Source organism: Drosophila innubila, chromosome X (genome assembly GCF_004354385.1).
Source record: "Drosophila innubila isolate TH190305 chromosome X, UK_Dinn_1.0, whole genome shotgun sequence".
NCBI classification, from domain to species: Eukaryota; Metazoa; Arthropoda; class Insecta; order Diptera; family Drosophilidae; genus Drosophila; species Drosophila innubila.
This window is the reverse complement of record NC_047626.1, coordinates 17,777,342-17,799,251: the sequence shown is the minus strand read 5'-3', so window position 1 is coordinate 17,799,251 and position 21,910 is coordinate 17,777,342. Positions and strand designations below refer to the sequence as shown.

General features: G+C 35.9%; 2 protein-coding genes across 10 annotated transcripts in view; one reads left to right on the top strand and one right to left on the bottom strand.

Moving 5' to 3' along the window:
* Positions 1–5,292: 5,292 nt before the first annotated feature.
* Positions 5,293–21,910, top strand: part of LOC117780794 — a 21,252-nt gene continuing 4,634 nt past the window's right edge. The window contains exons 1-3 of the mRNA XM_034617455.1: positions 5,293–5,333; positions 7,296–7,489; positions 15,964–16,069. Of these exons, the coding sequence (XP_034473346.1) occupies positions 15,992–16,069 (78 nt within the window). The 5' untranslated portion in view covers positions 5,293–5,333; positions 7,296–7,489; positions 15,964–15,991. The remainder of the gene's footprint in view (positions 5,334–7,295; positions 7,490–15,963; positions 16,070–21,910) is intronic.
* The window catches only part of LOC117780721 (farnesol dehydrogenase), a 25,659-nt gene continuing 20,598 nt past the window's right edge, over positions 16,850–21,910 (bottom strand). For 4 of the 9 annotated variants that reach the window (XM_034617388.1, XM_034617394.1, XM_034617365.1 and 1 more), the window contains 2 exons: positions 17,262–17,837; positions 17,007–17,186 (listed from right to left, as the gene is read on the bottom strand). In XM_034617388.1, the coding sequence (XP_034473279.1) occupies positions 17,007–17,186; positions 17,262–17,834 (753 nt within the window). In that variant the 5' untranslated portion in view covers positions 17,835–17,837. Of the gene's footprint in view, positions 17,187–17,261; positions 17,841–17,874; positions 17,977–20,372; positions 20,377–21,910 lie in introns of those variants that run through there. The other 5 variants (XM_034617380.1, XM_034617410.1, XM_034617402.1 and 2 more) reach the window with 4 other exon arrangements.

Sequence of the window (21,910 nt, the reverse complement as noted above, 5' to 3'; positions counted from 1 at the left end):
TCTCAAAACTGTGCATTGAATTAAAAGTCGAAGAAGCGATTTGTCGACTCACCTAAATTTTGAAAAAAGTTGTAAAAGTAAATTTTTGCTCCTCTTTCTTAGGCTTCTTTATAAATGTGATTAAAAGGCAATTTTAAGAACTTCTTACTAATCTTTGATTCGCACATATAGGGTTAAATTTTTGGTGCTTCTAGATCTAAATGTCTTTAAGATCTGTTTGTTCATATAGAAACAATCATATAAAGACAAATTAAAAAACTTTCATATTTTATTTTGCTTCAGATTATATTAAAGTTGCTTGGGTTCTTAAAACAAGTTATAAAAAAGTTCCGTTAGGATCCATTTTTATTTTATAAGAAAAAATTTACGCTAATTCTTTTTTTTGTCAAAAATAGTTTTTTAACAAACTGTATACAACTTTGGAGGCTTACCACATCAGTTATTGTCTGTAAGATTCTTTGCACAAAGTTATAATACCCTCGGCATAGGGTATAAAAATTATAAATATAGTCTTTGTTTAAGAAAGTTTAAGTTAAGCTATACTGCTAGTTTATTCAGATATCAAAGTTATCCAGAAAACTATATGCTGTTAAAACTGCTTAGATATATATCTAGAATACATTCATAAATACATTTGTTAGACGAAGCAAGAAATGTTAATAAAAAAACTTAACTGTACGTTTTCTTTTCCAATTTTAAGTTTTTTAAGCTGTACATATGAATTTGTATCTAATCTATGCTTGATTCACTGCATCTGTGGGTTGAACCTTGTCACCAGTGGGTCAATGATTACTTTCACGGGCGTGGCATGGCTGATGTGATGTGATGTGTTTTGTTGTGGTGGCAAGCGGCAGCCTCAATGTGGGCAACAGCTTCAGCTAATGTCGCGTCAATTAAGTGGCAACAACTGTCGTTCATCAATCATTGGACATTGCTTGGATTCGAACTTTGAAGTACGAGTATGTTGACCCGAAAATGGCCTCAAATTAGCGGTACTTTTGGGTGTGTATGTATGTGTTTTTACAGACCCTACAATAGGTAAATAAATGGGGAGATACAAGTGACGCTTAACTATGTACGTTGATTGACTGCCAACCGAACAACAGCAACAACAACAATAGCAACAGTGACAACTGCGACGTGCCGTGAAATAAAATCAGAGATAAAAGTCGCACATCCAAATGGAGCAGCATCTTCTGGATAAGCAAACGGCAAAAATAGTTAAATAGTCGACTTAGGCAAATTGGCACGAGGCGACGGCAACTGCAATGGCAATGGCAATGGTAACAACGATGGCAACAGCAACAGCAATAGCAACAGCAACGGCAGCGACAACGGCAATGTCCAGGAGCAACAGGCGACAGGTGCTTTGAGGAATTACAATGATGACAAGAGTTGCTGAAGAAGCCAATGCCAAAGTGTGCTGGTCGACATTGCGATGCCAGTCATAGAACCAGGCGACGTTAATAGATTTACACGCCAACTGAAACAAGCAAGAAATGAAAGAGCGACAACAACAGCAACAACAGCACGACAGCAGCAACTGTTGCTCATGATGCCAAATTCAAAAAGTGGACTGCGCATGCGTAGAATGGGAATGAGAATGAGCACAGAATCAAACTCGAGAAGCACAAATAAATACTTGTACTCAGATACTCGGATACTCAGACGGTCAGTCAGATATATGTACAGATTATGATGACGACTACGACGACTGGTCAATGCTGTAGTGGCAACATTGTTGCCTTGCTGCCACAGTTATCCACCTCGTCATCTACAGCTAATGAAGCGACCGGATTTTCCGTTTATACGTATCGCATAACACACTAATATATGAAAGTCAAGCTTTGTAAACAAACCAAAAACATTATACTGAATACAGTTTCGCAAGCATTTGGAAATAAAGTGTAAGGTAAGTTCTTTCAGTGTTTAGTTAGGCTCCCAGACACGAAACTGAAAGATATTTTGATATTAAATGTATGGATAAAAATGTCAAACTCAATAATAGCCCCCATTTTATAATTACTTCAAAATTCGACAGTAAAACTTCTTAGAACTATACATCTGACTAAATTTTGATTTAAGAGCTAGAGCAACCAAATTTGACACGCTGACATCACTGAACTTTATGAGGATAAAGTTAATTCAAGTATTTTTCCAAAGCCGCCCCACTATTTAATAAAAGCGACTAGCTGTAACACTAAAAGAGCTAGACGCTCCAAAGTTGGTGGACGTATTATCCTGATGCGTGTTTTAAAATTTGTAAACATTTCTAACACCTTTACTAGTCGTATATAATCTTAAGCATACCAACAGTTTTTAATTAAAAAAGGACTATTTTAATAAAATTTAATATAACGGAAGTTATGACCGTTTATTTTTTAACTTTTGATTAAATTAGTTGCCTAGTAATGTAGCAGGACACTTTAGTATCCCTTTTATAATACATGTATATTATTACCAAAACAAATAAAAATTATTTTTTAAAGGAGCCCCAAGTGCCTAAATACGTGCATGTGCATAAGTATACCATTAATGATTAAAAATAATAAATTCTAAATTCTAATTATAAATTGTATCTTATACAGTCGTAAATAGTCGTAGACTTAACCATAGCGTTTTTACTATTTTCGCCAAATGTAGCTTTATTATAAATATAGGGGAATTACACAATTTGCATAAAAAATATGTGTCATGACAACAAGTATTGCCACCTATGAAGCTTAATTTAACGAATGTGAAAATTTTAAATGGCAGTTGCTCACACGCAGTTCATAACGGGCATATGTATACTTGTGCAGGGATATGGGAATATCGTGATATGCATGTAAGCTTGTATGTGTGTCGCATAAACAAGGTAAGTGATGACGACGCGACGCTTACAGAGATGAAAACGCAGACGACGACGACGACGGCGGCGTCGACGCCCGCCAAGTCAAACGTTATTTAATCAGAATTGTAAAGGCAAAGGCACAGATAGACTCGCACACACACACGCACACGCACACAAACAAAAGTACACAACTGGCAAACAGGCGTCTCAGCAGCGTCTGCAGCAAAACGGCAAAACAGCAACAACGACAGGTGCCTGGCAGCGACAGAGGCAGCGGCAGAGGCAGAGGCAGCAACAGCGGCAACGGCTGAAAGAAAAATGCAGCAAAAAATAAAAGCTGGCGTGCGGAGTATGCGAACGCGACTGCAGCAGCCGCCGCGACGGCCAATCAATTCTGAGAAATGAAAACGCCGTCTTCGGCATCATCGTCGTTGTTGTTGTTGTTGCTGGCACAATTGTGCGATGGTTGCCAGTTGCCAGTTGCAGGCAAAGCAAAAGCCACAGCAACAGCTACACATAAACATAAAAGAATGCGAAGAAATGCAAAATGCAAACACCACGAGCCACTTTCCAAATGCATTCATGATGTTTACCGTTGAAATGCGCCCAGTTGCCAGTGTGAGTGTGCAAAAGCGAGACAGACAGCATCAGAGGCTGAGACACCGAGAGAGAGAGAGAGAGAGAGAGAGCGACCGAGAGACTGAAGTAGCAGTCACCACAACAGCAGCAGCAGCAGCAGCAGCAGAGACTGCATCGGTCAATGCAGTCACCAACAACAAATGAGGAGAAAAGCACAAGCGGAGCAACAGCAACTTTAAGTCCACTACACACACACACACTCACACACATACATTTAAAATTGGTGACAGCAGGGTTGCCACTTCCTCTGATTTAAATCAGATGAAAATTACCTCGTTTTATAAAGGTTGCAAAACTTCTAATTTTTGAAAGCACAGAGCAGACTTTCAATGTTATATTATAATTTTTTTTCAATTAATTGCTTTCCAAATTTTTAAGATTTCTTAAGCCTAGTAAATTATTTTATAATAAAACTTATAACTTTTGAAAAATAATGATCAATAATATTAAGCCTGTTCCGTGTATCACTTCTTATCTAAAAAAATCTTAATAAAATGCATTTTAAATTATGAATTAATATGAGCTTAGTACTTATGTATGTATGTAATTGTTAATGTTTAAACTTTTATAGGATTTACAGTCACCATTAAAAATCATGGGAAAACTTAGCCAAAATTAAATACTGTTTTAAAATTAATCTAAAATAATTTATAGATAGTACTATAAAATAAAGTATGCAGTTTATAAAAATATTTATTTTTCGAAGCATTTTCGAAAGGGTTCTGTCCGGGTACGAAGGTAGATAATTTTAATAAATCGAAAATTATAATATAAGTAACAACTCATGAAACAATACGATTTATCGTTATTATGATAATTAAATATTAAGACTTAGTTAAACTAAATGTAGGCATATAAAAAAAGTTTAATAAAATCTAAATCGCTATGCGATTAATCGCATATTTTAATAGACGATTGGCAACTCTGTGAACACAACAACAACAAATTAGCCAAATGCAAAGCTCAGTCGCTGCCAATGGCTTAAAATTCAAGTTCAAGTGCGTGTTGGCGTCGACAGCGCTGTCAATAAAATGATCCTGCAGGAGCTTCAGACGTTCCTATTACCATTTCTGGCGCCCAATTGTCAAATGATTCTGTTGTATTTGTCCATCTAATCAGCCCAACTGAGAAGCAACAAGTGCTAATTGGAGTCTGTGTGTTCCAACTAACTACGAGTGTTCGAGTTCTAAGATTCTGCTGCTGCTCTGCTGTGCTCATTTGTGCAGTTGGCGTCGTCGTCGCCGTCGTCGTCGTCGTCGTCGCGTCGCCTCGTGTCGTGTCGTGTCGAGTCGCCTCGATATCGTTGAGAGCGCCGGCGCAGCCAGTCACAGGCGGCTGGCTACTTCTGCTTCTGTCTCTGCTTTTGCTTCTGCTTCTGCTTTGGCTTTAGTCGTAGCCGCAGTCGCAGTCTCAGCGTCAGATTTTCTTGTCTATGTGTGTGTGTTTGTATCTTGTCTTGAATTTCTTCTTCTGTTCCCGACAGTTACATTACGAGGCCAAAGAAAGTATCTTGGCTGGCTCGCGTGTATTTCGCGTTCGTCGCTCGACGAGTTCACACGTCTTTTGCTCGCTTGGCGCAACTTGCACAGAATCAGATTTTGATTCCGATACCGATACCGAATCTGAATCTGAGAATTTTGTATCTGAATCCGAATTCCGCATCCGAATTCCGCTCGGAACGTAAACGAGTCTCGTTGTTGTCTCGTGCTCTTGCCCAAGTTGCCCCAGTGTCAGTGTCAGTGTGTATTAAATTCTGTAATTTTTTTTCCGTTGTTGTTGTTGTTGTGCTTTTCGCAATTACCGCTATTCAACAAGTACAACCACGCATCATAGACACCAGCAAGAAAGAGATCGCAGTGAAGTGAGTGTTGTTATTGCTGTCATTGTAGTAGTTGTTGTTGCTGTTGTTGTTGTTTTTGTAACTACTTTTTTTTTGTTCTTAGACATACTAAAGTATACTAAGTATACCCCTGAGTGGCCATTAAGCACTCAAAACAGACAACTACATAGCAAACGATCGTAAACTCAGGAAATTGTATTTCTATTGTGGTTATACATTTTTTGTTTTTTCATTTTTTGTGCCTAACTACTATTATTGAACTAATGTGTACGCTAAATGATTCCAATTGGACTCCGGCCAGTCAAATAGGACACAACCAACAACAACCAACAACAACCAGAAAAAGATAAAAAATGAAGAAGTTGAAGTTGAAGGAGATGGAGTTGGAGTTGGAGAAGCACCAGCTGCAGCTGTAAATACCGCTGCAACTGCGAAGCCGCAGAGCCGATTAACCAGCCAGTCAGGGGCAAGCGGACTCGGCATTTCATGCTTTCTAATTTTTTCCAATTAGCACAAAAGCTGTGCTCTCTCTGCCCAACTGAGAATCGAAATCAAAATCAAAGTATCTTTTTTTTTTTTTCTTTTGTTCATTTGCGGATGCAAAAGTCTTTTTTAACATTACAGTTACAGTTAGTAAAACGTATTAAAAATCATTATACACAAATCAAAACAATGTGTATAAACAAAAAGTGATTTGTCATAAGCTTTCCTCTCTACGTCACTCTTTACTCTCGTTATTACTTATTGACAATAGTATAGTTGTAAAACCAATGCCATTCACATTCCCATAAACACACACACCAACACACACACATACTTACATACGTGTACACCTGTATGTCTGTCTGTTCTTTTGGCGTCTCCGGCTTTCATTGCCATTGATCCAAATACAACAAAACGAGAGGGAGGAAGATATGGAGAGAGAGATAGAGACACGCATACAGTCAGTCAAGTAAATGTTTTGACGTAGAATAAAACTGTTAAATTAAATATTAACAAATTGAAAATCAAAAATAAAATTCCAAGCAAATGATTATTTTGTTATTTGTAAAATACAAAAAAATTATGATTTTTGTTTTTGTCATAACATTTTCTTGACTAACTGATAATTGAAGGTTTCGCATATAGAGATACTCAGTTTGAAAAATAACTTGGTTCGATTCCCGTCGTATTATTATAACTGTGTTTTTAAGTTCCATAGGAATGAAACGCAATTATTAATAAATCATATTAAAAAAAAGATTATAAAATCCATAAAAGTGTTTTGACAATATCGAAAATGTATGAAAATGAAAATGTCTTTTTTCATTATTCGTGTGTTTGACTTTTAGAACAAGTTAAAATAGAAAAAAAAAATAGTCAATAAATTTAAAGGTTTTTTTTTTGAATAAAAAAAATAAAGTTAATTTTTGTTGTCAAAACAATTGCTTGATTAACTGTGCATATGTGTCAAATGGCTAACTAATCACTAATTAGTTGCCAGCATCATCATCATGGACTTTATAACTTTTCAATGTAAAAAGAAATACTTTATGATATTCCCCCGACCCTGATTCCGACTCCGATTCCGACTCCGATCCCAGTCGCAGACCCAGACCACAAACACTTGTACAACTCGAGACACAGTCGCACTCGCAGTCGCAGTCGCAGCTCCATTCCGTGGCAGCATTTCTCCCGAGTTGCTTGCTCGGTGTCTTGGCTGGTTACTGGCTGGGTTGCTTGGCTTCTTGACTGTTTGGTTGCTTGGCTGGTTCTTATTTACGAGTACGTTACGTGCTACGAGTATGCAGCGGTCTGCCGATTTCACTTCATCTTCTTTAACGTACTTACACGTTCCTTATCGTCGCCTACTTCTTCTTCTTCTTCTTCTGCATCTTGTTAAACATCAACATCTCATTTTTTGACGTTATTTTATTTATTTATGTTTTTTTTTTTGTTGTTTTTGGTATATTTTATGCACTTGCTGCTTTTTGACTTACATAGTCGGAGAGCATATAAATCGTTGACAATATAAACAAACAACTCACGCACGCTGACATACATACATATGTACATATATGTATGTATGTACATAACACGTAAAAGTTCTCATTAAGTGGAGCATTGAAGGAGCTGAAGAACGAGAGCGAAAACGAGAGCGAGAAAGAGTTTAACACGAGGACATTTGCTTTATACCGGTAAGTGGAAACATTCGAGTGTGCACACATATGCAAACATACATATGCATATGTATATGTTTGTATGTATATGCACATGCACTTGTGCATGGGAAAATAAAGAAGTACGTGAAACGGAACTGTGAATTGAATGGCCTTAAGCCATCAATCAATCTATGTTTACTATACACGTACATATGTATGTATTTGTGTATATCGTGATATGCCATTGTCATTTATATGCATTTATCTGCACGTCCTGTTTGAGAATTTCAGAGTTGCCAGACAGCTTTCAACTTTTGGTAATAGTCGTAGTAAAATATAAAAAAATGATAATCGATAATAATGGAAATATATTTCAAGTTCAGAATTTCAAGGGAGAATGAATATCAAAGCTAAAAATATTTCATTAATAAATTTTGATAAACTGTGTTTAAGAATTTTGTATTGCTCTTTATTTGATTAGCAAAAATCGACTAAGACAATCTCGAGTAATGATCTTAGATGCAAGATTAGCTTGAGAAAATCCTTAGAAAAAAAGGATTTAAATAAAAAAAAAAATGTTCAACTGTCTTAGAATGGAAAATTACCTAGTTACCTAGTGTAATCAATATTTAAATAAACGAATTCAAAAAGTGTGGCTACGACAAAACCTATATTAGTTTTAATCATTTGCTAATAAGCACTCATTTCGTTCAGTGTAATTAGACATTATTGAAGCTAATGAGTTCACATATCAATCAATAGCAATCGAAACGTTTAGCGAACAATACACGCACACACAAAGAGAGAAGGAGAGAGAGAGAGGGAGAGGGAGAGAGTGAGACAGTCGAGAAGAGAGCGGTGTTAAATGCATTTGATCCGTCTTGGAGCGCATTAAATGCACCGTTAACTACTTCGAATTCTAATCAAGCTGATGCGACAAACCAAAGAACGCCGCGCGGTGGCACAATAAACTCAATTCCTCGCGCCAGTTAGAAAAATAAAAAAAAAAAAAAAATAGAAGAAAAACAAACACACACACACACACACACAGACACACAGACACATGGACACATTAAGAAAGACAGGTAACAAACACGCGACATGGCCATAAATGCAATGCCAAGTTGCAAGTTGCAAGCTGTTGTTGTTGCTGTTGCCGTTGTCGTTGTCGTTGTCGCATCTGTTGCAAGTTGGCAAACGGAGATCAACAGCAACGACAACGGTCCCCTTCTACAACTGTATATAAATGTATGTGTGTGTGTGATGTGTGTGTGTGTGTGTTGGCCTCAAATCATTTGCTTTTGCACATGGGACACCCTATGAAGACGTGACGCGTCTGCATTCAAGTCTCTGGTCTCTGGACTGTCTAAGTAACTATTTGATCTATGAGCATACCTTTTTTTTTAACTCCATTTCCTTTGCATCTTCTTGGTATGGAAGGAACTCATAGATCTTTCCCATTTGCTGATGATTTGCTATTCGAATTCATTTGAATTTCATTCATTGTTTGACATTTTTCTTTCTTTTGCCAACTACCGGCTATAAACAACATACAACAACAAACACATCAACATCTACTTGTTGACCTCTCTTCACCATATTCTCCCCCCAGTCACATTCTTAACCTTCTTCCCCTTTTTGATGACGCATAATTTATAAGCTAATTCGGTTTTTGCCATTGCCTGCCTATTGGCATCTTTTACTTCAGCAGCTTGTTGCGAGAATACAGATACAAATACAGCTATAGATGCAGATACAGATACAGATACAGCAACATGCGATGCCTTTCTTCGAAAAATGTTAATTTGCGCTCAACAAGTTTTTTGTCTTCTCTTCTTTTTTTTACAATTCGAATATATTTTCCATGTTCTTTTTCGTCTTAAATTTTCGAAATCTCCACCGGCGTCTAACTGTTCTTCTGCCTTTCTACACACATACACAAAAAGCACTGTTATCATCTCACTTCTCACACACATCTTCGACTCCGCTACGCGTATCTCACTGCATTCCAATAATGAAATGGAAATCTCTTTGGACGCCTTCTCCCTGAAACTCAATTGTATCCGATAAAAATGGAGAGTGAAGTTGCCTTTAATAATATGGTTCATATTGATATGGAGGCATAGCAAAGAAAACTAGCTTTCAAGCTAATGTAAGCTCCCGAATTTCTATACCAGGTCAATTACAAATGTATAGTATTAACTGAAAATACATAATAGAGAAGTAGCAAGCCCCTGAATAGTAAATCAAAAGAGACTTTTTGTAACATAACTGACGGATTATTTTTGTGAAGAAGTGCTGAAGAATGCTTTAATTACTTTATTGCATATTCAATTTTATTTGTTTATTCTGTATGAAAATACTCCTCATTACTAACATTCAATATGATATATTATTGATTATCTTTTTAAGCAAATCTAATGATTGATCACATAGACTTGCTAGCAACAAAAATCGGTTACAAATTAAAGTTAAATTTGCAAATAAAATTGACTGACCTTCGAATTGGCAATTTAGTCAAAATAATAATTCACAGAACTGCATTCAAACAAATAAATTAACTAACAAAAGCTGATCAAAAGCAACTTAAGAAGTGCAATTACATTCGTGTTCCTTGCCTTGATCCTCAAATGGCAAGTTGTAAGTGGCAACTCTTAAATTTTTTTTTGTTCTTTCAGGGTTGTCAGCTTCACTTGCCATCACTTGGGATTCAAAATTGACTTCGCTGACAAAGCTTAATAAAATAAAACAAAGCAAAAGACCTCGCCAAGTTCTGTGAGTCGCAATTCCCAAAGCATTTTGTGGCTGTAACTGTGGCAATTGTTGCTGTTGTTGCAACTGTTGCTGATGTTGCAGCTGTTGCTAATGTTGTCGGGCAATTTGACACGTTCTTGTGTCATTAGAAACGCCCATTTTGAATATTACAAATGATTGTTCCCCCCTCTCTAGCTCCCAATTTATTCTCTCTTTCGTTCTTTAAATTTTTCTCTCCCTTCCTCTATTGCTGTTGTGCCATTAGCATGCCTATTGCACCTTATCCTAAGAAGAGTAAAAATCTTTTTTAAATTTTATAAGTTGCACTGGTTGAAATAAATGGATATAAGTTGATAAAGATACTTAGATCTTTAAGCTCTCACTTAAATAGCCGTAACAGATTTTTAAAATATTTGTATGGGATTTTTATAGCTTATACTTATACTTTTATCCTATCCTTATAGTTATGTATACGTATTTTGTCTATCAAATCTTTATTAAATGGCTTTTATTTAATCTAAATGTTGGGAATTGTAACTTTACTAAAAATTCTAGAAATTAAACCTTATTTTAGAAATTATTTAATGTTTGTATAAGAATACAGATCTACAACTTTTGTTAAAAATCATTCTGAATATTACGTTAACTTTTCTCAAACAAATTTCATTAAAAATTCTTATGATTGGATAATTTTAATAATTTGATTTCATATGATATGTATAAAATTTTCTCTCCCCTCACAGTTCCGTTCTCATAACCCCAGCTTAACAGTTATCTGTTAGCCCTACACCTAAGTATTAGCCACTTCTAAACATTGCCCAGATTGTTTGGTGCTGCTAACAATACCAGTTTGTGTGACTAGTTTAGAAACCAGTTTAATTAAAATTGGGTGCAAAAGAAAGTGAACCATTTGCGAATGTACTCACTCGTATATTTATTTTTTAGATTTAGCTGTTTAATTTTTATTTATAGCTCGGGTATTATGATGATTTTAATTAACATTAATATGGCTATTGTGGTGCATTTTTCATTGTGCAGAGCATCTCAAAGAAGGCGAACACCGAAAACCAGAAAATGGCATTAAAAAAAAAATGCTTTATAAGTAACTGCGTTTTGTTTGGTGGTTTACCGTTTAGCTGATTATTTGTGTGTGTGTGTGTGTGTGTGTGTGTGAAAAAACTCTACGATTCGAAAGTGGTCTTCGAATAGCAATTTTCCCAAGTCAAACCGCCCAAATGGCTTTTGATATTTGGCTCAATTTATTGGCCGGTACAATGAGTGAGGCTGTGGCAAGTTGGCCGTGGAAGGCGGTGTGACAGCTTAAAAATGAAAAGTGAAAACCGCACATACACACACACACACACACACATACACAGATAGTATTGTGCGACAATTTGCTTTTCCATTTCATTTGATCGCAACACGGTACGTAAATGCGGCTTTAATGAAAATGCCGTTGTTGCCACACAGCTGCTGCCACAAATTGGGCAACTGAATTGGTAGCAAGTGGCAGCATTGATCAGCTTACGCTCAGCTCAGCTCACGTTCATATTTGAGCGTGGCAAGTTGCTGGTTGGAAAGCCCCATCATTTTAAAATCCTCATTCAAAATGCGATACTGTTAATTGCAACGCGGCTGTGGTGGCAGCAACGGCGACGGCAACGGCGACGGCGACTGCGACTGCTGCTTGCCATTACCATTAATTAAGCGTTAGCGGAGCGTGCAACATGCGCAGCAGCCACCATGCCACCATGCCGCACTTTCTTTGGCTTACATATTTAGACCTCAGACGGTAGACAGCCAACAGCTCAGCTCAGCTCAGTTCAGCTCAGCTACTTTTTAAGTAGATCCCGTCCAGGCGAGCCACTTAATTGGGCGCCATGGCGTGGCAACAACGTTGTCGATGCCAAGGGGCAGTGGCAGCAACAGCCGCAGCGGCAGGAGGGGAGGGGCGAGGCACATGCAAAACGAGTAGACGCTTTGTGGCACGAGTCTCTGATATTGAAACCCACATCTCGATCTCGATCTCGGTCTTGATCTTGATCTTGACAGCAACAACAACAACAGCTGACCGACCAACAACAGCGAACACATGTGTTGGCGGGTTCTTTACCGTTTGTTTTAGCCAAATGGCCAAAACGGTCCAACATATGTGGTCTACAAGTTCATCTAATTAGCCAAACAACAAGAAACATAGAGCAAAGAGTGAAAACGCTCAAAACGAGTGACGACAAAAAAGAGAAATTAATTGGTCTCAAATTAAACAAAAAAAAAAAAAAACAACAACAAGAAATTTATACAGACAATTTACCGTTGTTAAATCGCATTTCTATTGATTCTTGTTGCTGTTGTTGTTATTGTTAATGTTGTTGGGCTCTTTCCGACATATTCAATTTACAGTTCTGCGAGAGATTCTGACCGCATTTTTGCGCTTGAATTCAAAGACATCAACATCAACAAAAACAACAACAAGTCAGCTTAACAATAGCAAGCTCTTTATGTTTATGTATCTGTATCTTAATCTGTATTCGTATCTGTATCTGTATGTGCATCTGTATCTGTATCTGCACCTGCCCATTCGTCATTTGCCTTTGTATAAACTGAAACTCACAATCGATTGAAAGCAACTCCAACAATAATTTCGATTTCATTTTCACCTGTGCTAACGTTGTTGTTATTATTATTATTATTATTGTTGTTGTTGTTGTTGTTGTTCATCGCCTGCCAGCGGTAAAAGTGTGCAAATACAAGAAACGGGATGAAAAGAAAAAAAAATAAAACTACGACAATCATAAAAGAGAAAAAGAATTAAAAGTTAAGTTTTTTTTCTTCTTTTTTTTGTATTTTTTTTGTATTTTTATTAGTATTGCTCTGTGAACGACGATTGTGGGCTGGGACTGAGTGATTGACTGGCTTGATTGATTGATTGGTTCATGCCAATGTCGGCGTCTTTTAAATTACTTTCTTGCTACTTGCCGCAAAAGCAGTGAAAGTGCAGCTTGCAACAAAGCGCCGACAGCGGATTCACAACACAAAATTGAACCACCTGATTACAGTTAGTTTCTTCAGCTGTTTCTCAAATCTTGACAATTGAAATATGGTTATTTGATATCTGTTTAGCAATTAGTATAAATCAAATATGTTAAAACACTCTAGTCGAGACAGCACGACTACGATATACCCTGTGCCCAGGCCCTCAGATTATTTTTTTTTTAAACTAACCGAAATATATTATTTTTCAAGAACCGAAAACAGAAACGTTTGTACCGATACGGTTGCAGTAACATTGCTACATTAAACTGAACCGATTTTCAAACAAAATGTCGTTCAAATTTTGTGCATTTAAAATATTTAATTTTTTTTCGACCATCATCGCCAAGATTCGACTTCGATGGTAAGGGTCCCCCCTTATGACTTCGAAAATTAAAAATTTTAATTCTTAAGTTTCATCGTTTAATCAACTTCTTATGTCATAATTAGTATCAAACGACAGTTTAAACTTGATTCTAAGACCTTTCATTTCCTAGTAAAAAATCATGCCCAATTGGACAAAAATTTGGACTTGTAAAGTTGCTAAGTCAAAGATTTGACTATCTTCAAACTTTCATAACTTTGTAAAAACTAAACGAATTTTAAAGCGGAATGTCATTTTAATCATAAGTTCGCCTCTAAATTCATTCTGCATTTAAAGTTAATTAATTTCGAAAAAAAAAAATTGCCTCTAGATATTGATTAAGATTTTAATACCATAGGGTCCCCCCTTTGAAATTTTGAAAAATGAAAATTTAAAATCTCAAGATTTCACTTTTATTCAACTCCTTATAGCGTAATTAGTATAAAACAACACTTTAAATTTGATTCTGAGACCTTAAATTTTTTTGTAAAAAATCATGCCAAATTGGATAAAAATTTTGACTTGTAAAGTGGTTAAGTCCGAAGTCTGACCAACTTCAAACTGTCATAACTTGATCAAAACTAAACCGATTTTCAAGCGGAATGTCATTTTAATCATTATTTGGCATTTTTATTTATTCTGCATTTAAATTTCATTAAATTAAAAAAAAAAAAAAATTTTCCTTTTGATTCTACTAGATATTGATTTCGATGCTAAGGGTCCCCCCTTTGAAATTTCGAAAATTCAAAATTTTAAATCTCAAGTTTAATCTTTTAATCAACTCCTTATATCGAAATTAGTAAAAAACAACACTTTAAACTTGATTCTGAGACCTTACATTTTTTTGTAAAAAATCATGCCAAATTGGATAAAAATTTTGACTTGTAAAGTGGTTAAGTCCGAAGTCTGACCAACTTCAAACTGTCATAGCTTGATCAAAACTAAACCGATTTTTAAATGGAATGTCATTTTGATCATGGTGTGACCTCTTAATTCACTCTACGTCCAAATTTAATTAACTTCTCTAAAAAATGTTTTCCCCTGTGAATCGTGTAATCGATTTTATCCGGAACCGATATTTCTTTCGGTAAGGGAATCAAGCCGGATAAAATTGATTTGCAAAAAATAATTCGACCATTTATACGGACGTTAAAATACGCTTTTGTTCTTCAATTTTATTTTCATATCCAGCGATACCAATGAGCAGCGTTGCCACTTTACAATATTTTTAAAACTTCTCATCCGTCGTCCTCCCATCCAGCCAGCCTTGGCACCCTAATCAAGAACGTAAAACTTTGAAATAAACTTTAAAGAAGCCTTTGGAATGTATTCCCAAAATGCTCGCCATTTTTACAATCTAATCTTTTCGACCTAAAGTATTATTTGATGCGATAACTGACTTGATTTATTGATAAAAATTGGAAATGTTTTTAATATTGTTTATAGCACATTTGGTAGATAGTTTCCCACAGTGCAAAAAAACAAATCTCTTGAGTAACTCACGAAATGGGAGGGGGGTCACTTAATGGCAGCTGAAACGTGGTAATTGAACTCTGACCCAAGGCAATTGCCCACCTCAGTATAATATTCGAGCCGAAGTGAAATTAACCGCAATATCGTTTATCTTGCCGCGGATTCGAAACACTGAGCTAACGAGTACAACGTGCTAAATTTTACAGATCAAATAGGTCGATTGAGTTGCGTGTAAGACTCTCCGATCTGATTTACGATCTGGGTAATTGCTATTTGGATTATACGATAAACACCTGAACCACTTAAGAATTTATCACAATGAACGCCTCAATAATTTATCGACAACTTGTGTTATCGCAGTGATATTATGTATCGAGTGGCAAATAAAGCTGCCGCACAGTGGAGCAAATACGCTAGAAACTTGGCTTCGAAATTGCCGTAACGGAAAGCATAACAATTAGCACTTGTCTACATCTTGATCAATAATAAACTTATGTATAATTTTTTATGCAACATTATTTAATATTTTAAAAGAAATAATCACACTTTTGATAACTGTGAACTGAAAAATCGCAAGTCATATGGTTAAATTAGATTTATAGACAAGTAGAAAGATTCTTCTGAACTGATCTAATAAAAAGATGAAAGAAATAATTGTAGTAATTCTCTAACTAGTAAATTGCTAACTTTTAAAACGTTCAATTAATTAACTGTTTGCTTAAGTGTTCAAAAGATTTACAAATATTTTTTTGATGAATGCTTCAACATTGTAAACTACAAGCTACAAACCACATAATTATTATAATTATTTTAATTATATTTTTTAATGTTATACCAAACTAACAGTTTCTATCTCTCTCTTTCTCTATATCTTTGTCTCTATTTGCAGATATAGGCACAGCGGCCACATCGTCAGCATGTGGAGCCCACAAAAAGGTCCTACACGGCTGTGGGACCTTAGATTTAGTAGCTGTATATTTATATTAAATTTAATGGTGAGTTAAATAATTATTTAATCAACCAAATTCAATCAGAGCGAAGAGATTTATTATTTATATTTACAAATCCAACTAGTTTCATATTTCAAATATATAAAATTGTATGCTTACAAATATATAGACACGATTTATAAACATAACAAATATTAAATACTTCTCCTGCCTGTTCACTTATGATATCTTATCTCTTGTGTATATAAACGTGATTTGTGATAAGGCTAAGACCAGACTAATGACATACAAACAGTAGCTTGGTTCTGTACATATGTACATATATGTAAAGAACTTATCAAACACTCGTACAACCAATAGATATGAAATGATATATACTTTTTAATCGATTTCATAACCTTTTGAAACCTTTGTCTTTTTAAACTGAAACTGGAAAAACGACTTGTGTCTATTTAAGTTTTAAAATGAATAGTACTAATAGTAAACTTCTCGAGAAATAGTTACAGCCTTAAAAAAACAAAATTATATTATATATTAATTTAATTTTAATGTCGCTCTAAATAATACTTAAATGTTTAAAGCTCCTATATATTTCAAAAAGACAACTGTCTATATAAAGCTATATTCTCCAGTTTTACTTTAATTTTATCAATCTTAAAAATTATGTTGCATTTCTATATTTTTTTTTAGTTAGATGCATGTTTACAATGATTTTTATGTTGATTGCAAATATATTAAATATTCGACTGAAGCTACTTTTTGCCCTAAAAATAGTGCTAGTTAAATACTATCAAAAATTCAAAATAAGAAATTTGTTTTGTTTTGTGGGTGTTAGTTATTTTTTAACATAGTGTTTTATTTGGAAAAATTGAAGAATTAATAGTAAACAAATAAATATAGCTTTTGTGAATAATTTAAACCTTAAAACAATGTTCCAATGTGTAGGTTCTTCTTAGCTCGTAAAATGTTTCCCGCAAGGATTTTAGAATTTTTCACCCACGGGTTTGATTGTCAGCTCGTGAATTTGAACATTTGGCGGTGTCTGGATGCAGTAGCTAACGGCATCGGCAACATCCTCGGCAAGGAGCAAGGGAAAATCGCCCAGTTTGGTAAAAGCATTCTTATCAATAATTTCGGTATCAACGGCACCGGGACTAATGCTCTGCAAAGGAGTATGAGATTAATAGGAGTATTGAGTATATGAACTGGAACAGAGAGAGTCGCTTTTGATGCTTACCGTAATCTTTGTTTTGGTGCCCTTGGCAAGGAACTCCTGACGCAGTACCTCGGTGAGGGCGGTGATCGCATGCTTGGAGGGCGCATACATGTTAAAGCTCATGCCAGGCAGAATTGGGACGCGGTGACCGGCAATGCTGTTGATGATGACAATGTGGCCATCGTCAATCTTGCGGCGTTGCATGGAATTGAAAGCCTCGCGCGTGCACCACGAGACGCCAAGGACATTGGTGTCCAGAACGGCGCGCAGATCCGCGCTGTTCCCCTCACCGGTGAGAGTCGTGTGACGCGAAATGCCCGCATTGTTAACCAGCACATCGGCACCCCCAAGCGTCTTTTCAATCCAGGCAAAAGTCTCGATCACCTGCTTCTCATCGCTGACATCGCATTTGTGGTAATGGAAGCGCGCTGCCTGATCCGCCGGCAGTGCAGCCTTGATCTCCTCCAGCCGGTTCTCGCGACGTGCCAAGCCGACAACAACCATGCCCTTGGCCACCAGATCCTTGCAACATGCCGCACCAATGCCAGAGCTGGCACCTGTCACCACAGCAACGCGATTCGACCAACGATTCATTTTCTTCTTGTTCGCGGATTGTGTATGAACAAAAGTTGATAAATATGTATATTTATATGTAGTTGTTGCCTCCAATTTATTAAAACACCAACTGAAGCCTAGGCTCCTGTGCACCGCTGCTTTTATAGCTTTGCGACCGAAACTTGTCTGGTTATGCGTTCCAATTGAATTCGCTAACCATCAGCCCCTCCCCCGCCCCGCCCCCCTTTCGCCTTGCTACATAGCCACTCTCTGATCGAAACCCTCAAAAAGTTCAAAGTCATGCTGATATTTACAACTGTTGCCCACACTGTCCACTTAGAACAACACTCTCCATTTAATACCCTTGCAGAGGGTATTATACTTTTGTCACTCAATGTGCCACGCATTAAAAGAGGCGTGACAGATGCCAGAAAGATAATAAATAATTGATTAGAATATCTAGCTGACGTCGTTTGGATGTATATATAGTATATATAATTGATATATAATCTACTTTTAGCATGAAAAACCAATTTGTTTTTGAGATATTTGCTATTTTCTAGTGCTCTTTGAACAAATTCATTAACTGATTACTATATCACATCTGACTTCAGTATACAAATTTTTTTTTGTTTCTTAAGATATCTTAATTATAGTATACTCGCAGAGTGTCTATTTTAATCATGTTAAAAAATCTATTTAAAATCCGATACTAATTCTTAAACTGGAAATATATTAAAATATATATATGCATATTTTGTAAATATTTACATTAATTAAAGACATTAATCACAATCAAAAAGTATGCATACATAAATATATTTTTTACTGAAGTCAAAACATCGATGTATCGAGTTGTTTCACAACACTAGTGTATTTGGTATTATTTTTATATAAATATAAAACATATACCATACAAGTAGCTGTTGAAGAAACGATCAGTCAAAAATTAAACACACTGATCTGCAAGGGTATTCAAACTTCGACTTGCCCAGAGATATTTTGTTTAGTTCACTCTCTCGTTTCATTGCTCTCACTCTCTTTCGGTGCTTTGCGATTTGATCAGCTGACGGAAAGAGCGTATCAAACATATAATTAACTAACGACACGGCTCTCAGTATTTGTGTGAGAGCAACATTTGCAAAGTCCAACAAAGGGTATGATGAGTCTATCTAACATGTTTTAAGCATGCTAATACAAATCCATGTATTTACTCAAATAGATTTTTAGAGGGTATTTTATCTTCGCCATTATAAGAATATTAATCTGTTTTTGTTTGCTAATGCTAGTCATGCTTGTGGAGCATAAAAAAACCTTAATTTCATTTTAATTTGTTGCTTTTAAACTTAAACTAATATTGTGAAATAAAAACAGATATTAGTTTACTTCAGTGAGAATCTAAACAAAAAATGTTTACTAAAAATGTGTATTTTCTGCGCTTTGTTAGCGTTTTATACTGAAAATAATGTTGAGCTAATTTGTTGGAATTAACGAAATTAAATTAATTCAAGACATTTGTAAATATATGAAACTATCATAAACACAATTAATTATAAGATGCTGTTGTTTTATAAGTTTGCAAAAATTATGATTAAAGTATTCATGGGAGTTTTTAGCAGTTATGTAATATCAATCAGAAGTCGCTCCTTTGCTAGTGATCAATAATTCGTAACTAGTAGAACTAGTAGAATAAAATAAGACGGTAATTAACAAATCTACTGCATGATAAATTTGTATTATTAAATAAGTCTATCATGTCTATTTTTTTTTTAATGCTTTAGAAAAATCTCGTTTTATCGTTCGTAGAAAGTTATCAGTATCAGTTATCACCGCTTGTACGATATCTTTTTTGTGATAGCCTTACCAAATTTTATGTTTATGATTGTTGCCAATTTGCTGATAAATGCAAGAACTGGGGATCAGTCATCATGAGTGGTGAACATAATTAGCATATTATATAAATTGTAAATTCAAAATATTGTTTAAAACTTAAGGATGATACTATGTGTACACTCACAAAAAAAATCAAGATTTCCGTACTTAAACAGGCCATTTTCAAGTACAAACGATCTCAAAAGCTGTCTAAGTTCCGAATTTATAAAGTTGAGAACAAAAATCTTATTTCAAGTTCGGTTTTTGCAAGTACGGAAATCTTAAAAATAGATTTTTTGGGGATACTTTAAGTACGTTTTGGGTTTACTTCAAGTCTGAAAAAATTAATAACATACTACTTTAAGTACACAAAAATCTTGAGGTAAACCCAAAATGTACTTGTTTCTAGTACAAAACAGTGTCATAATTAATTAACTTTAATCTTAAAACATACACTAGTATGTGTACTAATACTATTCAAAATACCAAAATTATATACCACTAAATAATGGTTTATTTTCTTGGTTAGCGACCTTTCGAAATAGGTGCTGATTTTACCAGCGATCCAACCTTAACGTCATATTTGCGTAGCTAGAACCAGTTGAGGATTCTAAGGTGCGACAACGCAAAATAAATATTCCAAAACGTACTTGTTTTTAGTACAAAACGATCTTATTTTTAACTTCTTTTTAATCTTGAAAAAACTAAACTCAGTACAAAAAAATCTTAAACTAGTTTAGTACAAATAACTCAGTTGTTTCTGGAGGTATCTTATCGAGACTCACGGATTATATATTTTCCATGGTCTTATATATTCTGACTAAGTTTGGATAAAATCGGACTACTATTTCGGATAGCTGCCACAGGAATGTGAAGTCACAAATTTAAATTTAAGATCGATTTATACTTAAGTCAAGATTTTTAGTACACAGCAATCTTAAAACTTTAAGAACGAAACGGTATAAATTCAAGTACGGTCGTACCTAATTTTAGGATGGCATATTTTTCTGAGTGTATGGATATATTTGATTAATGATTTGGATTAAAATAAGTTGAGCTAAGAATGGTTTCGAAAGAACTACTTTGGATTATCAGTTCATCAGCATACAAAAAGCGACAACTTTTCTTGTCAGCTGTTGCTGATTTACACTGCATCACATTTTGTGAGTTGTGTTGCATAGTGTTGGCTTGTACAGTGGATGCTGCAGACAATTTGGCACCGTCTCTGGCCAATTCGTTGATATCTGGTCAGCTGTCGCTCAATCGCAGCCGAAGGCATTGTGTGTATTTAGATATTAAAATGGAGTAAAGCGGAGGGTGAAAAGGGAAGGGAAGATGGTGGTAAGAATTGGATATTTGTATGCTGTTTGCATGGCAAGTAGAGCAATTTTTACTGTTGCGAGTGCAACAAGAAATTCCATTTGCAATTTGGCCACAACAACTGCGAATTTAACTGGTCAGTTTATTTCAACCAAAAGCCAGTCGCCTGGTCGAGATGCCCCGGAATCCAGCTCAGCTCAGCTCAGTTCGGCTCGTGTCTCGGTCTCGGTCTTGGTCTCGGTTGCCTGCCACATTTGGCAAGGCAGCTTTGGGGCAAGTATGCAAATGGCTAAGCCAGCCAGACCTATCCAGATTCCAGATAGACGAGTTGTCTATGCCTGAAACTCCACTTGCAGCTGTCCAATGCCTCAACTTGCTTCTTGGCTCAACTTGCAGCCTCCACCTTCCTTTTCTCCAGCCAGCGATGTGCAATGGAATTTGCTTTCTTATTGGTATGAAAATTCAAGCGGCATTTCGTTTTTATTGGTAACATGTTTGGCTGGCTAACAAGTGTAATTAAAATAAATAAAGTGATTAGCATTGAGAGACAGCCTCAAGGCCATCAACAGACGACCCTTTATCAGAGCGAGTGGCAAAATAAAAGGAAAGATGAGAGAAGAGAAAGAAAGAGAGAGAGAGAGAGAGAGAGCGCGAGGAGGAGAAAGAAGGAATGCAACCAACCAACTTAACAAACTAACTAACTTACCAATCTCGCTGCTTGTTAATTTAGTGCGCGAATTCCAAGCCAGATTCGTCGTAACACGAGAAGAGGTCTGCGGTTAGGGGACCAGCTTGGGATTCATTCCAGTTCAAAGAAGCTGTGGCAGTTACTTAGTCGCTTGGTCGCTTGGTCGCTTGGTCGCTTGGTTGATGGGGCAACTGCAGCTGCAGCTGCAGGTGTCAAGTTTGCCTGTGGGAATTGC